Genomic DNA, 17,744 nt, shown 5'->3' on the forward strand with positions numbered 1-17,744 from the left:
TAATTGTAAACAAAACAAAAATCGCTGGTCAAAGATGTTGGAATCCCGTGAGAGGAATGACAAATGAAAGTCCACATTTATTTTAAAGCACAAAAAAACCCGGTGTCACAAGTAGACACTTAACGTTACTATAATATTTGAAATTTTATGAATAGCAATATAAAATGACTGTCGGCTAGTTTTGAATGGTCGTCAATGGAGACGGATCATTATTGCCCCATGATAGTGTAGTAACGACATCTACCAGCAGGGGCTAACTGTTGAAGCTAACCAGCCAAACCGTGGCCCCTTGGCGAGTTAAATCCATTCTTCCACTGAGGAGGAAGAATGTGTGGGGGAGTGGGAGTGTTTCTAAATGGATCACGTGGGATTCTCCTCTAAGTAGGCAGTGACGTCGCAGGGGCTCAGTCAGTCAGTCCTGCTTTCCCTCCCTCTACCCCATTCCCACCCCACACATCATTTGGAGAAGAGGACAGGCTTTGCTGTTTTCTCCTGCACTTCGGGGTCGTGTTCCGTTACACCAGGCACGGAGAGGCCTCTTGCAGCCGTTATTCTGACAGGAAGAACCTCCCTGCTCGCGTGCATCCGCTGCCTCCCCCGTTATACTCCACGGACATACCTCTTCATAATGACTGCAAACGCGCGACGTAGAGTATGACCGTTGAAGTTCTGTTTATATATAAATTCTCCGTTCCCGCCTCCCGCTGCTGTTTATATTTGTGAAGAAATTACAGGAATTCGCATCAACGGACGAAGAAGTAGCGGTCTCAGGGACAGTACCACAGAAATGCATGGGAGATAAAGCCTAATGTGTACAGTGCCAGACAACAATAGCCCCTGACAGATGGAAGGAGGGGTTGCGCTGCACGAATTCAAGATGGAAAACGAAAGAATGAGCTTAAGTTCTTGTGAGTAACAGTGAAGAGGTGGTTTATCGTCGGGGTTTTTTGTTTTTTTTTATTTATTTGGCTGAAGGGAATGATGGCGCGTGGTGCGGGTCGACAGACGGCGCGCGCATCTTTCCACTTTGTCACAGAGTGAGGTAGGTCTCCAAATATATAGATATCGCATTATAATGTTGTTTTTTTCCAAGTCGAATTACTCTTAAGAGTAACTATCTTAATTATAAACACCATAATGCATACCGAGGAAGAAAAGGGATCACTAAATAGTTCATCACTAAGTTGTGTAAATTAAAGGACATTGCAGAAAACTTGATTCAAATGCTTGAGCACTGTCTACACCAGAAGTCACACACACACACACAAATACAATGTTAATTTGATCGTAGTTTAACCAAGAATATAAATAAACATTGCATTAAATGTGACTGCTATGGTACCAGCTGGTAAAGTATGGAAACACCACAGCTGCCTGGTGAGATGTAATACAAACCTTGAGAACAAAATGTGAATACTTTGGCTACACAATGATATTAATGATATGAATGCACTAAAATTAAAAGCACTGTAACATTGTTCATTGCAGGGACTATGGCAGATTGTGACAGTAATGTGCGTGAATCAACAAACCTATTTGCTCTCATGGGAGATGAGACGTCACATTAGTCACATAAGCCATATGACATAAAAACAATTGAAACAACCTGCTGAAGTATGCAAGGGCCAATATGTATGCTGGCATGCTCCAAGTATCTTGTACAGATTATTCTGCAATATTGTGTGTGTGTGTGTGTGTGTGTGTGTTTAATTTGGCCACAGTTCTCTTTTAGCAGAATTTGGGGGGATGGTATTCATTTCAGTCCAAGTTAGATGACAGATGCTCTGAGAATAAAATGCATTCAGCTTCATCCTCACAATGTGCGATTCATTAAATTCACATTTCAAAGGAACATTCGCAAACTTCTATATGAGGTTTATAAAGACCCTGGCATTTGAGTAATGGATGGAATTATATTTAAAACGACTATGTACCAGTAAGGGCCATAGTGAATAGTTTAAGAAAACATTAAAATGTGGTGTCAGATGTAGTATAAATATGATGATGATAACACTCATGATAAGTGTTTTCACATGGGACACTCAATGTCAAATGAATCATTTCTCCAGGGAGAATCACTAGTGCATATGGAGATGTATTGAATCTGGTGCGCATTTGTTGTGATTGTACATTGCATTTATTCCCCTCCATTTATTATTTGTTTTATGCCATTCAGAATTTCAGGAGGGTTTTTCATTAGCTTTGACATACTAGTTTTACGATTTTTTGCTTCAATCTGTATGCTCAGATTAAGGCAATATGTTTGTTTAACAACACTGAACATATTACTGTACAAAAACATTAATGTGCAATGCAAATTTTTCACAATATCGAGCTCACAAATGGATGTCATTGCAAATGTGAATCCTATTAGACAAGCATACCTGTCACTTATTACACTGAAACCAACATTTACACAGATAGCCAACAGAAAAATTTCAACAATGCATTGGTAATGAGAAATGGTTTTGAAAAATCCTAAGCAAAATCCTGTGGGAGCTGTGCATTAAAAAGCTCCTGCATTTATTATTATAGGGTACACTGATTGCCGAGTTATGCTTATCTCCATCATAATTTCTTTGTTTGCAGGTGTTTCCTATTAGAAGTCTAATAGTCTCATGTTGCTCTTCTAATTGCTGACCGCTGTGGCCACATCATGCTCTTAATTTACGTAACTGTTTGAAATGAAAACTGAAATTAAAGCAGCTGATTTTAACACTTCATCTCTGTCGTTAGCAAATACACAACTATTTATTTATTCTCGTGTTCCTCAAAACAAGCATGTGTTAGCTTGACAAAAAAAAACCCACCTAGCACCAAGTGAGTGCAGTACGTAGCGTTCTCTAGTGAGGCTCTCATTACAGGATATCAAATGGATGACAAAAGAAACCTTTGGAGCATTTCATTCGCTCTGTTCTGAAGTGTGTTAACCTTTAAAGTAAAGCCAGGCTTAGCCTCTTTCCATCTAACTGTAATTGCCCACGCTGGGCGAGCACATTTGGTTGAAAAGGTTATCATCCTCTGATCCAGTTGTTGCAACAAAACAGGGAGACAAACATTTAGGTGGTAGGTAGGTAGGTAGGTGGGTACAATGAAAGCACATAGAACTAGGGTACAAAATAGGGCCTGGAATTTATTTATATTTTTCAATAATAAATCAGTGAGAAGAGACGATAAAAATGTTGGTCGTCAACCTCAGGCCATCACACTAAATGTTAATTGAGCTTTGGTTTATGGTAGTTGATGTTTGCGCATTTCTGCAACCCTGTTACTGTGTAAACCCAGTTCAAAACCCTAATGTGCAATTTTTTTTTTTTTTTTTTTTTTTTTTTATACAATAAACGTTACTTAAACACTACTAATTATGGGTGTAACGGTACACAAACATGATGGTTTGGTACGTATACCTCGGTTTTTACATCACAGTTCAGTACGGGTTTGGTACAGCAGGGGGGAGAAAACTAAACACAAAATTACTTTTATCTTTTTTTTATTAAACTGTTTTTTTAACAAATGCTCCTCTGTGTTTAAATAAATTCTATTATAATTAATAATTATATAATAAACAATGCTTAAATAAAAAAACATGCAAATTGCACATATGGCAGGTTTTGCTTTACCTACAAAATCTAATTATAAAGATAATTTTCCTACTCCAATTACAAAAATATCGGCCGATAGTGATAATTTGGTTTTTCTTATGGAAAAAAAAATCTCGCCCAAATAATGCTGCAAATGCAAACTATTCAGAGAACCCTCTCGTTTGGTACACTATAATATTGGTAACAATTAACAACAGAGGTATTATATTAAACTGCTATTTATTTTCAGATAGAATAGCCTAATTACACCCAAATAAAAACTGAGATGTTACACAACTCAGTTGCACATATAAGGTAGTTTTCATTAGCACTTGTCTTCATGGAAAATTTATTCAAACATACATGTATAATTAACTGTAAATAAGCTCCTCTCTAGTGTTTTTTTATATCTATCTAACAAACTGAACATCAGATACCTTCAGTAGCACCTCACTGCAGTACACGAGATCCAGGGGGCAGAGTTGGATCCAGATATAAGGGGTGGAGATTGATAGGTTTAGGGGTGGGTTTAGGGATCAGGGGGTGGAGATGGGTAGGTTTAGGTAGGCTATATGTAAGGTGGGAGGAGTTGGATCTTTCCACGGTTGAAACACTGATTGAGTGATTACATTAGACATGATACTGATTTCTGTAAGTTGTACTGTTTCTTTCAACATACCTTCTAATGTTCATTCATGTTTTTTCGAGCTGTAACTTGTATTAAAGAGGGAGAGATGACATCGATCTGTCGCGTCACATTTAAGAGCGTCAAAACGGCATTTATTGTTTGAATTTTGTGATAAAATGGACAGAATTTGAAAGATGACACTTTGTTTCTTTTTAGAAGTATCAAAGCACAGAGCTATTTAGGGCTGTCGCGGTGAAGAAATTTATGGGTGGCTCAATAGCGTGATATGCGGTATTACCGCAGTTTTTTTTTTTTTTTTTTGCAAACCTCATTTATCCTGATTTTAGTGCATATAAAGTTCTATTGTTGAGTTGTTATTATTATGTAGCATATATTGTTGCTAACTGACAGAGACTTGTTTTAAAACATTTTTGTTTATTGTTAAATGCCAAACAGCAAAAAGAACATGCCTTTTCCAATTTGAAAAACGAAAGAATTCTAAAGTGTCACATGAAAACAAAGTGTAAATGAAAATTCAGCGAATAAACAAAATATTACTTTAGCTTGTGATTTAGACCTGGGTTGTCAAGTCTTTGTTTCGCGTTAGGAAAACCAACATATTAACTTTATGTGGTTTCAGGGAGGATCGCATAGGGGTAACAATGTTCCCGGCGGCACTGGACACCCTTTCTGATGGTGTGCTCGTTACACAAATACACATGTATTTGCTTGTGACTTTGGAAAGCAGCGGAAATCTACACTGATTATCGCGCCACCAGGACAGTGGATTTGCGTTTGGAGCCTGTGGGCTCCTCCTGTAGGTTGCGCGTGAGCTCGTTATCTGCTCGAGCACTCTTAGGTATGGACGCTGACGCGGAGGTTGTCCGTGACTTAAGCACCAAGAGTCTTTTTCTTTGCTGGCACCACCGCTTACCTTTCTTCTCCAACCACTGATGTACTGGAAGCGCTCCCTTCGTCCTCCACTCCCAGCATCTCTTCGATTAGTGCAGATTTTGTTTCCGAGTTGGCGAGTTGTTCAAAATCTTTCTTTTTAGTAAACTCTGTGTACACAAACAATGTTCTCAATGCTCAAGTTCATGTGTAGAGCCCCTGGTGATACTTAGAGCAAAGTTTCATGTTGTGTCGAGCCTTCTTAGAGTTTTAAAAATAGCGATTTTTGATACTATCATAGAAGTGCCACCATAGCACTCCCATTCAAAAGGCAATTTGACCGAAAACGAAAATACGGTCAAACTTAAAATAATAATAATAATAATAATGCGTTTATTTTATATAGCGCCTTTCAAGAAACTCAAGGTCGCTTTACAATAAAGTACAATATACATGACATAGAAACAAGACATGAAACAATACAAATAAACCGAGATGGATAACATAATAGAAAGTGGTACATAAACATAGAAATCAGATCATAAAGTCAGGGGTCAGGAAAACAAGTAGCAAAAAGATATGTTTTAAGTTGGTTTTTGGTTTTTAAAAGTGGTGTTTCCATTCTAATTATGCTTTTAAACGAAAGTTTGCCTCGGATAGATTAACAAAAAGACCCTAGGTTGCATTTTGGCGAGAGTTACCCTTTAAATTAATCTGAAATTAGCCATAATATATATATTTTTTATATATATCCTATTTGAAATAATTTTAGTTTCAAAATATTTATGTTTAAATGAAAAATACATTTAATCCAGCAACAGACAAGTAGGCTTGTAACCGTATTTTATTGTTTAATTTTTATTTGTTTCATTCATATTATTTCATTCTTATTTATTGCCTATAAAGGCCTAATAACATGATCAATAAGTTATCAAAAATCTTATATTTCATAACTTACCAGTATGAGGTCATGCTGAGGGATTTGAAGTTCCTCTTGTGCTTTCGCCAGATCTCTTTTCTTCAACCAGCTCTGAGAAAATGTACTGACCAATGTGTGACACAGGCCCATTGCTCGTATGGCAAGCCGTTTTAACTTTTATTCATTTCCAGGATATGAATTCTTATCAACAATTCAGTTTTCACTAGTTAAAACGATAGTTATTGATATCAGAAATTAGATTTCTACTAGTAACAATGGCAATTTTTGATATCAGAATTACATTTCCACTAGTAACAATGCTAATTCTTGATATCAGCATTTACCTTTTCACTAGTTAAAATGATAATTCTTGATATCAACAATTGAATTTCAACTAGTAAAAACTATAATTCTTGATATCTGTAATTGTATTTTCACTATAATGTCACCATAGGCTATGGCAAGCCGTTTTAGCTTAAATTGTACCCAGCGTTACTCGTCGTAGTTGCATTTTTACTAGTAAGAATTCAATTAGAGAGCTCTACAATTCAATTCTTACTAGTAGCAATTACAATTAGAGAGCTCTCTAATTCAATTACTACTAGTAAGAATTACAATTACAGAGCTCTCTAATTCAATTATTACTTGTAACAATTCCAATTAGAGAGCTCTACAAATGAATTTTTACTAGTCATATGTCTCCATTGACTTCCATTCATTTTTAATTATGGAGCTCTACAATTGAATTGTTACTAGTAAGAATTACAATTAGAGAGCTCTACAATTGAATTGTATATCAATTCGTTTCATATCCTGGAAATGAATAAAAGTTAAAACGGCTTGCCATATTGCTCGGGCTGTGCGGTTCTTGATGCTTGTCATTGCGTTTGTCACTGCCAAATTTAAATTGTGACCAAAACAGTTCAGCCACGGCCAGTTCAACTTTTTCACTGCTGCCACGATGTTGGGCCTGTTTTCTGTAGTGATACAGGCCAGCTTCTTTTCATCCAGGGACCTCTCTTCAAATGCATGATTCCGAAATATTGTCAGACGTATGGTTCTCGGGCATAAACACTGTTTTGAGGCAACGTGATTTCAGAGTCCAGTCCAAGCTCAGATAATGAGCCGTTAGACTCATATAAGGAGTCATATTGACACTTGACCACATATCAGTAGTAGTCGACATTCATAAGCTCGCTTTTGATCGATGTCTTTACCGTGTTGTACATTTTCGGCACCGCAGTCTCTGAAAAGTAGGTTTCATGCGCTTCGATGGCTGGATGACAGTTAGCGAGATGAGACCTCAAATTCGATGTATTGCCGTGTGTCACAGGGACCTTTTTGCCCCAGATTTTGCATATTGGTTCATCTTAATTTGCTGGCTCGCCCTTTTCATTCGGTTGAAAGACGAAATGTTCCCAAACTGGCGACGTTACATTAGGTTTTGGGACATGAGCGCCTGAAAAAATCAACAAAACACCGGATGCAAACAGTTGGTGGGAAAACGACACTCGTAACGCTCTTGTATTCATTATTAATTTATTTAACATTCAATTCACAATTATGAACAAGAAATGAGAAAAAAAAGTGAACACTGTGGTTGCTTTCCTTCCTCTGCAGTTAGCTTGTCAATAGCGCGGTATTACAATTAGGGCTGTACTCAACCAAAGAAAATCTTGGTCGACTGAAGTCCTGAAGTTTTCGACTAAAAATCGACTAAAATCGACTAAAAATGACGTTAGAAAAAAAAACGTTAAATTAATTAGCTGCGCACTGTGCGCAGTACTTGGTAGCCTTGTTGTCCGCCTAAATGAATTATAAATAAACATAAAAAAAAACTAGTAGGCTATTTGCAGTATTAAATCGTTTTTGACGTAATTAATTTGCACTGAAATGAGTCTGACACACGAGTCTGTCGGCTGTCGGCTCTGACAGCGTTGCATCACGTGCACCTGCACAATATCATAGCCTATGATTTCCGAAAATAGTACTATGTTGTCAACTAGTGATATCATGACAAGAACTTTTGAGGAATATGTAACATAATTTAGACAATTGTTTCTGTCATATGTATTATAATAACTGACAGACTCTATAATTTCAGCCGCTCTGTGCAGCTCGCACAGAGTGAGGCTGAACCTATTTTTTACAGTCTATGGGCTGAACATAGGAGCTCAGCTTCGCGGCTGAGACACGAATAGACTATTAACTTAAAGCTTTTACTCTTAAACACAAAAGGCACGTCCACTTTAATAAAAAAAAATAATATTTATTAAACAAACCAGATCAAGTAATATTCAGCAAACCTTCTAGTAGCCTACTTTCTTCAATCTGTCCGTCTTCTCCGGTGAGTTGGGCTAATCCAAAAGAAGTGAAAACAAGGGGGGTGTTCTGAAGACAGACTGTTACCTGTGAAACAGGGGTGCTCTGAAAACACCCCCATTAGCAATTAGTGCTTTCCACCTGATGAAATGAACGCGGCAAAACTGATGAAATGAACGCGGCAAAACTGATTACCGGTAAATGAACGCGACAAAACTAATGAAATGAACGCGGCAAAAAATCGACCAATCAGAATTTTGGTCGAGCCAGAACGTATCGACCAAATAATCGACTAATCGACTGGAAGAATACAGCCCTAATTACAATATTGCAGTTATCGCGACAGCCCTAGAGCTATTTGCGATTATTGGATGAGAGGCGCTACAAATAATGTTTAGTACAGGGAAAAACCATGGATCTGGCAACCCTGACTTAAACTACAGGTGATTCAGAGGGTCAAATAGATCCTGCTTTTATGTAGCTGTTTTTAGCTGTTAATGCGTTATTGTCGCATTAACTTGCCCTAAATTCAACTCGAGAAATTTTCTTCTCACACAGTGTGAGTTGCAGTCGGACACGTTTGTCAGCACTCTTTTGATTGACAGGATATAATCGCCACTGATCATCGGCTGTTTTTAAACAGTCTAATAAAATAATAGTCATGTTGTCATTGGTACATTGTTTCATAGTGCACAGGTGTCCCTTGTCTTGTCATTAGTCTTGTGCATATTTAAGCCCTCATGTTTGCCTCTTGTCCTTGTCAAGTATTGTTTCACTGTAACCTCTGTTTTGAGTTTCATGCCATGCCAAGCCTTTGTTTTATGTTTGATATTTGTTTGGGAAATAAACTGCACTGTTATAAGTGCATATACAAAATGCTTCTCTAGAGTTAATTTCTCTAGTTAACTAACCTGCTGTCGACACTAAATGCCTGAGATAAATGTGATGCTACGTAACTATACATGTAATTATAATATAACTCGAGAATAGAAAGAACCTTTAAACATAGCTCTGAAAATGATTCCGAACAAAACACGACTTTCTAAATCACAACCTCTGCTTTGCCTTTCTAATAATTTTCTTCTATTTTTGTTCACCATTACTGGGCAGAGGTTCTAGAATCTAATAACCCCCGGTGTGAGAAAGCAATGGTTAAGAGAGGAAATTGCTAGCAGGGAGGCCTATCCCTCTGGTGCAGTGTTGATAAGTTTAAGGTGGAGGGTGAATAAGGGGTGAGGGCTGTTATCACTCGCAGCTTCTGGCTGCGTTTCCTGCAACATTGCTTGCTGGAGCCTGAAAATTCATTTTGACGGATACTTCCCCTCTCTGGCTGTTAGAGTGCATCTGGGTGGGGAGGTGGCTTCGAGGGCCTCTGAGGCAGCAGTGTTCACACTGAATGCCATGTTGTGCAAACCTGCAATTTAAACTCTCATGCAGGGCAGTAAAAGTTAGCTCATGATATGCAGAGACCCCTGTTAGCAATCTCCCCCACAGTGTTGCCATGCACAGCAAATGTAGGAGTCTGAAAAATCATTGCGTTGCTGCTGTAGAGAGAAGGTTTGTGCTGTCAAAAACCTTGTTTGTTATGAAAATCACAAATGAATCATGAAATAATGAAATGAATGCCAAAATTACTACTACTGTAGCAGTATACGGCTCATAAATGTAATTTAGGATCTTCTGCCATCCATTGTACATTATCCATGCGACACCACCCAGTATTATTCATTGTTTTTCTCTTCTCGTTCTTAGATCACAGAGACATCAGTCGGAGGAAGCAGTCGTCCTTCAGAAGGAAACTGCCCCAAAGCATGACCGTCTGCCACTGGAGAGGGTCAGAGAATCGCATCCCTGCAACTCTCATGAACAGTTTGTCATCCCCCTCGTAGGTCCACCTGCGGCCCTGAACACACCCATCTGCCAGCTCAGATAACCCTCAGGCTGTTTGCGACACATGTTTGATGTGATTGGTTGTGACCGCCGCGCTTTGCTAAGCAGCCCCACTCTACATCATGCAGTGGCGTCGGCGACACTGCTGCCCCATCAAGATGACCTGGAATGTCAAGCGGTCACTCTTCCGCACACATGTAGCAGGCCTTCTCTCGCTGGCCTCAATCTTCGCCCTGTTTCTCATCTACTGCCACCAGGATTTGCTGCAGGGCCGGAGTTGGTTGCGAGACAACCCTTTGGTCTACACCATGCGGGGTTTGCGCCCCCACAAGGAGCGTGCGAAGGGAAACCAAAGCTCACTGCGTAGCCTCTGGAAAGACAATACTTATGTGCTCCCCAAACCGTCTGTTAACTTCAATTTAAGTTCTCACCAGGCTGAGATTACTGCCCGGGGGATTGTGGGACTGGAGATCTCGCCGAGCAGCAACAACTCAAACACCAACAGCAACACCAAGAGCTTGCACAGGGAAATGGGAGTGGGAGGCCGTCTGGCAGCCCAGCCTTATCACTGGCTGCTTAATGAGCCCTACAAGTGCAACGAAAGCAGTCCCTTCCTGGTTTTGCTAATTGCTGCGGAGCCAAGGCAGTTGGAGGCAAGGAACGCCATCAGACAGACCTGGGGCAACGAGAGCGTGGCGATGGGTTACGGGTTCGTGCGGCTCTTTCTGCTGGGAAGGATACCTAAAGCGTATCCTCAGAGCTCCATTGACGAGGAGAGCTTGCAGTACCGTGACATCATCCAGCAGGACTTCTTGGACACCTATTACAACCTTACCATCAAGACGCTGATGGGCATGAGCTGGGTTGCTCGCTATTGCCCGCACGCCCGCTATGTCATGAAGACGGACAGTGACATGTTTGTCAACACAGAATATCTCATCCAAAAGCTGCTAAAGCCAAACACGGCACCTCGACTGAATTACTTCACAGGCTACCTAATGAGAGGCTATGCTCCCAACCGCAACAAGGACAGTAAGTGGTACATGCCACCAGAGCTGTATTCCAGCGAGAGGTACCCTATCTTTTGCTCCGGGACAGGCTATGTATTCTCGGGGGACATGGCTGCGAAAATCTACAATGCCTCATTGAGTATCCGTCGCCTTCATCTCGAGGATGTGTATGTGGGAATCTGCCTGGCCAAACTGCGGATCGACCCAGTGCCACCACCAAATGAGTTTCTCTTCAACCACTGGAGAGTGTCGTACTCCAGCTGCAAATACAGTCACCTGATCACCTCTCACCAGTTCCAGCCCAACGAACTCATGAAATACTGGAATCACTTGCAAAGCAACAAGCACAATCCTTGCCTTAACATGGCGAAGGATAGGAGTGGGCGACCGCGCCATAGGAAGTTGCAGTGGGAAGGTCTTCGGTGATTAGCCAGGGCTCAGGGGTGCAGTAGTGTTACCACAGCATGTGCAAATTTCAGCAGTATATGAGGTAGGGAACAGCACAGTGTTTTTTGGTATTGTCAATTACAACTATTTTTTTAATTTCAGAGAGCTGTTATGTATTGTAAACCTGTCTTTTTAAAGGGAAGCCAGAGACATTGATGTGTGCAGTATCTAGCATGCACTACAAAAACAAGACGATGGTGGTACCACCATTTTCAGGTGCCAATTAACCAAGACATATTAAGAGGTTTCTCTTCAAGCTAACACCTGACTGATTTTAATAAGGGCCAATTTTATTGGGATCCTCACTGTTTCTGTATACAAAGGAAGAGCAATTGGGAATATCATATGGTGGTGTATCTGTACTGTGACACATTTCTTTGAATCTCAGTGATGTCCATCCTTGACATTATGAGATGATGTTGATTTTTCTATCTACCTAAAACCTGCAAATGGTTTACAGTAACCAAACCAAATTAAAACAGTATGTATAAAAGATAATATATGAGATTTAAATGCATCATAGTCAGATATGATTAAAATAATATTTTTCAAAGCTTTTCATTGACTAAATATACAGGTCTGCCCTTAAAGAGGGTACGTTAAAAATATTTATTAAATGTATTTCTTAAACATATTGTCTCGGAGGTGTGGTCATTTAAATAATGGGATATTATTCAAATAATGTATTACTCGGCATGAGCTGAAACCCAATTTTACTATGTGATTATTTAGATCAGACACATTTCTCTTAAGAAATACAACCACATTGTCATAAATAATGCACTAGTAAGCAATGCAAAACATGAAGAGTTGAAAACATCTTTGGTTACTACCTCAGTGACCCCCATGAAATTTCCATCAGCATAGAACTAAAAAGGAAATCTGACATGAGACTTTAAATCTGATAAAATAAACATTACTGCTAATAATTCACTTCTAATTGACTTTTACAGACAGTTGCACCCTTCATTTGCAAAATTAAAAATGTCTCTGTTGTCAAAATTTGCATAATTCATGCAAATTTCAAAGCATTATGGAGAAATATCAACATTCAAATCACCATTATGTACTCATTAAATTAAAATGAGGCTTGAAAAATCCTAGACTTAGTCCCCAGATGGAACCGAAGACTAATGCGTTAATGATAAAGTGGATAGTGTTGCTCTGGGTCAAAATATATAATTAGTGGGGGGGCTTCACTACACATTAGCAAAGAGTAATCCAATTAAATTGACGCTGGCAACATTTGAAGGGTTTATTTATCATTTTCATTACTCATTTGTCATTCTAATTTTAATTAACCACATATTCGAGTGACTACGGTAAGTGCTAGATGCAGAGTTTGTGCATCAATTACAGGTGACTTTTCCATATACCTGTTGTAAAAATAAGTTTCACAATATAAGTTATTGTGCCACAAATGAGTCACTTTCCAGTTCTACTAGTCTACTTGGGTTCACCTCCAGTAACTGTTTTGAAGATAAAAGACGGAACTTTACTCTAGAGAAAGAATGGAATAATTTACTTGCATGCTTTAGAGGTTTCATGTCACTTCATCTTTATAAATATAGTAACAAAAATAAGAAGTGCTGAAGACTAAATATTACTTAAAACGGATCATTTGTGAAGTCATATGGACTATGCACAAATTTCTACACTCAAATATGACAAGGTAACATTTAAAAAGTGCAAATTGTCCTGAGTATCTGGAGATTTCCATGACCTCATTGCTTTAGACCCTAAAAACATCTAAGAATTACTTTCTTGCTAGACAGAAGTTAATTTGCACAACAACGTGCAATTCCATTGCAATGCATCCATTAAATCCTCATCTCTTGTTAAGCATTTATCTCCCTCAATTAATAGGAATCAAAGTCGTGGCCAAGGGCGAGAGAATATAACCAACAGAAGCAGCTTTCATTCCGCCGCGCCCTGTGCAATCACAGAGAAAGATTAGCGCACTTCATCCACAACACTTTGTCCCACTGATTTACCAGAGAGAGAGAGAAACCAAGAGAAAAAAAAAATAACTGGGGGCGAGTGATGAATGAACAGCAAAGAGGCTGTGACTGATCAGTATTGAAAACCTGTGCTGCTCTAAACGTGTGAAAAGTGAACCTGGGAAAAGAACTCTGATGTCCACCATGATGGAGTGGCTCGCCAAAAGCCCGGACCAAGAGACGCGTTTCCAGAAATATAGCGAGTACCAGAGTATGATGAATGTCCCAACTTCGCTGAAAGCCAATATCACGGCAGCGAGATTGAAGAAGTGAAACTTTCACTGATTTTGCGTGGTCATTTTTAGACATACAGACAAAGCAAATTCTGTTCTTTATTTATGAAAATGTTGACATTGCGAATTATTCAGAAATAACAATCTGGCTCCATTACTACATTAAGTGCAGTCAATATCAATATTTTTGGCAGATATTTTGAAGTAAGTTAATACCTTAGGCCACATTATGCCTTGCTGACATCCATGCTTTTGAGGTGTAGGCTCTTTTCATGTGGAAACGTGCGAGGAATTCGTGATCGCTGTTGGGGCATGTACAAAACAGCGCTAAAAACTCTCCTTTGTACTCGCTGAAAAGCAACCACTGTTGAATCACGCAGAGTGGCGTTTCAGTAAATAAAGTAACAAGACATGCTGTGTGAGTAAATGTACCTTTTTAATGGAAATATCCTCTAGTTCGGATCAGGTAGAGCGCTTTTCCCTCACAAGGATACCTGACCATGCAAGGTATGGACGCCCAAGAATGTCCTGAAGAATTTCAGTCAATTTAGCCTAGCTACAGTAAACCCACTTTCCTCATTAAGTCATTTTCACTCTCACAGCAAATGGGAGCAACATATGAATATATACCATTGAATACTAAATTGGAGTCAGTGGCTTTCATTTTCTCTGGATCTAATCATTTATTAAAAAAATTATTCAAATGCAATTGATAGATAGGTACATTAATTAAAAAAAAAATTGTGGCGGCCCTGAAAGTGAAAAGAGGTGATAATGTGCAATTTTCCTGATATCAAAATGACGAATAACAGCTTTGTTAAAGGAATGGAATTCTTGAAAAGAAAAACTGATGAAGTAATTTGTATGAAAGCTTGTTTTCCGCCACAAAACAAAACATTTTTAAAGATAATTGCGACTTTTTATCTCACAATTGACAGTTTATATCTCACAATTCTGACTTTATAACACGCAATTGCGACTTTATATCATGCAATTGTGTTATAAAGTCAGAATTGCGAGATATAAACATGCAATTCTGAGAAAAAAGTCAGAATTGCGAGTTTATATCTCACAATTCTGACTTTATAACAGGAAATTGCGACTTTATATCACGTAATTGACATGTTTTGTAAACTCGCAATTGTGAGAAAAAAAGTCGCAATTACCTTTCTTTTTATTCTGTGGCGGAAATACGCTTCCATAAGTTTGGGATAATCTTTTATCATTATTTCTTTAAAGAAATGTTCATTTAAAAAATACCATTAAAACATCAATCTATCTATTACATTTCAGCTAGATTTCTGTATCATGGACACTCTTATTTGCTATTGAGTCATTAGGAGGTGAATAACCTGCAGTAGAACCGAGCAACCGAGTACTTTTCTGCTCAACCAATCCAATTCTATTCCATTCTGGAGCCGATATTCTTGTGGATGTTTGCCAAAGTATAACTAGTGAGGGAAGATACTCCTAGCCCAGCACTTAAGACCATCTCCTTTAAGGAGCAACACTGCACAATTTCTCTGACCAGTAATGGCTATGATTTCCAGGAGATGTCCGAATGGAAAAATCAATGTGTTGATCTGTTTTGACGTGTAGAAGCTGAGAAGGACTTGCTTTCATGATAGGAACCCTGCTATAAATGGCTCTTAAAAAAGCTGACAAAATGCTATTTTTGACCACGCCAACAACGGCGTACCCCTCATACCCCTGTATCTGTTCAAACACACAGTAAACAAGCTTTAGATCCAACATAATGGCCTCATGTGGCCGTTTGTTACTTCTGGCTAAATGACTTGCTGCCTCAGAGGATCATTCACACAATATGAACCCTTTGTAACCCAATGACAAGCTCACATTGATTACATTTTTTCATCAAATGTCAGCGACGACTGATGGCTGACATTTGTTGTAAATATTCCAAACAATGGCCTCCTTCCACAATGTCCTTCCAGATTCCAGGGAGATGAAACACAACTGATTATCATGGACGATGTGTACGCCGTTATCAAAACCAAACGCGCGAGAGATCTTCATCAACAGAAAATTATTTGCAATTAGCCCAATTAATGGGTGCATAATGTTTGTGTAATTTCTCATATCCACCTACTCCGGAGCAATTTTACACAAGATATTAGATGGTAAATAAGAGGAGATTTTACATATTTGGTTCCTGATAATTCAGCATGTTTCAATTGAATCTCTTCTAAAATGGACATTTACCTTTTATACATTTTTGTGTGCATAAAAAAAAAAACGTCCATACTGCAACATGAAAAGGCATGCAAGTATATTTCCCAAACGGTTGTTAATTATTCATAAGAGTATTCATAAATATTGAATAAACATTCATTTGACTCGAACCTTGTATTTGACATGCATTTTCATTGAAGACTGAAACTGAATCTTGGTTATTTGTTTATCATGGTTTAATTCAAAGCTGACAGATATCCTCACATTTATGACATTAAAATCACATCTTGACAAGAAACAAGCTATAAAATGGTTGATATTCCAAAGATTTTGTGGGCACAGTGGTTCAAACACTTCAAGTTCTCATTAATTTTTTATAGTGCTTTCGATTGATTTAGTGGTCCATGGAGTCTGTGCCAAAGCGACAAACCCTGACCATTTCTGTTTACAGAGAATTCATAATTTATATCGCTTAGTATTAATGTGAATTTGAGATCATCCTAATAGCTCAAAGTCTTTGAGAACACCCAATCACATGAATGAAAAATCCTCACAATATGTTCATATTTTCCTGACGACACATGTTCTGATACACTCGACTGCTCTGCTTTGAAAACTCCCAAAAGGAAGAACCCCTGCTATTCTCAGCTGTCATTTATCTAATTGGAAAGCATATTAATACTCAAAAAAAAAAAAAGCGTGCTGGAGGATTGGAAAGCCTTACATCTCACTTCCCATGACACACTGTTCATAGGAGTGCACATGGTAACACAGACCCCTCAACAAATTCAAGCTGGCAACTCAAGCAAGACTGCAGGGTTGACTGGTTCGCTAGCATGTGTAATATAACCAGATAGACAGCCAGGATGTCAATCTAGCGTCGTGCAGAACTTGAGAAATGCATCAGGGGTTCCCTTGAGGTCTGTAAAAGGTCCACAGCTTTCATTATGCAGTCTAGAGGGGGTTCACTTAAGCTTGTTGAGTAGTGAGACGCAGGAACCGTATCAAGAACAGTTCAAACAAGTTCAATCATGCGCTAAATGCCATAAAAAATTAACTAAATTAATGATTTTTCTAAAGAAGGAAGTGAACTGAACAGTGCTGTTTACAGTTTCGGTCATGTGGACTTTCTTATAACACAAAGTTCATTCAAGCATGCTGTAGTATACTTCTCTTAAACTAAAAATAAGAAAGTGTACTTTTGAGTTCTACTTCTCGGAAATATACTTAACCCTTGTGCGACCATATGGACATTTTTGTCTCTTTCAGTTTTGTATTTTAATCATTTTGCCTTTGTTAATGCCAGCTGCATGAATTTGGGCACAGGTGTATGTGTATTTTTGGAATGTTACCACTTCACCTCCATTTCCTTTAATGAATCTATAGGTACACAAAATAGTTACACTCAGGACCTTAAGGACAAAAATGTCTCCATTGAAATCCATTAAATTTTTAATCCCCAGGGCCATTCAACCATAAAAGGATGCAGTCTTTGTTAGGCTTTCATTCTGTAAGGCTTCAAAATTTACATTTTTACTATTTGTTACCAGATGGTGCCGTTTTCTCAGGTTTGGCCTATAAAGCAAATACTCGCTTTATTCCTGTTTTCTGTGTTTTTTGCTTCTGCATA

At 38.6% G+C, this 17,744-nt stretch overlaps 1 protein-coding gene across 3 annotated transcripts in view; it reads left to right on the plus strand.

Moving 5' to 3' along the window:
- Nucleotides 1-294: 294 nt before the first annotated feature.
- The window catches only part of b3galt2 (UDP-Gal:betaGlcNAc beta 1,3-galactosyltransferase, polypeptide 2), a 34,516-nt gene continuing 17,066 nt past the window's right edge, over nt 295-17,744 (plus strand). The window contains exons 1-2 of one of the 3 annotated variants that reach the window (XR_014031562.1): nt 295-1,042; nt 10,094-11,731. Coding sequence is in view for 2 of the 3 variants with exons in the window: in XM_081384702.1 (XP_081240828.1) it covers nt 10,354-11,667 (1,314 nt within the window). In the remaining variant the exon portion in view is untranslated. Of the gene's footprint in view, nt 1,043-10,093; nt 13,706-17,744 lie in introns of those variants that run through there. The other 2 variants (XM_081384702.1, XM_081384703.1) reach the window with 2 other exon arrangements.

This window comes from Scardinius erythrophthalmus (genome assembly GCF_964197995.2).
Source record: "Scardinius erythrophthalmus genome assembly, chromosome: 14".
In the NCBI taxonomy this organism is placed as follows: domain Eukaryota; kingdom Metazoa; phylum Chordata; class Actinopteri; order Cypriniformes; family Leuciscidae; genus Scardinius; species Scardinius erythrophthalmus.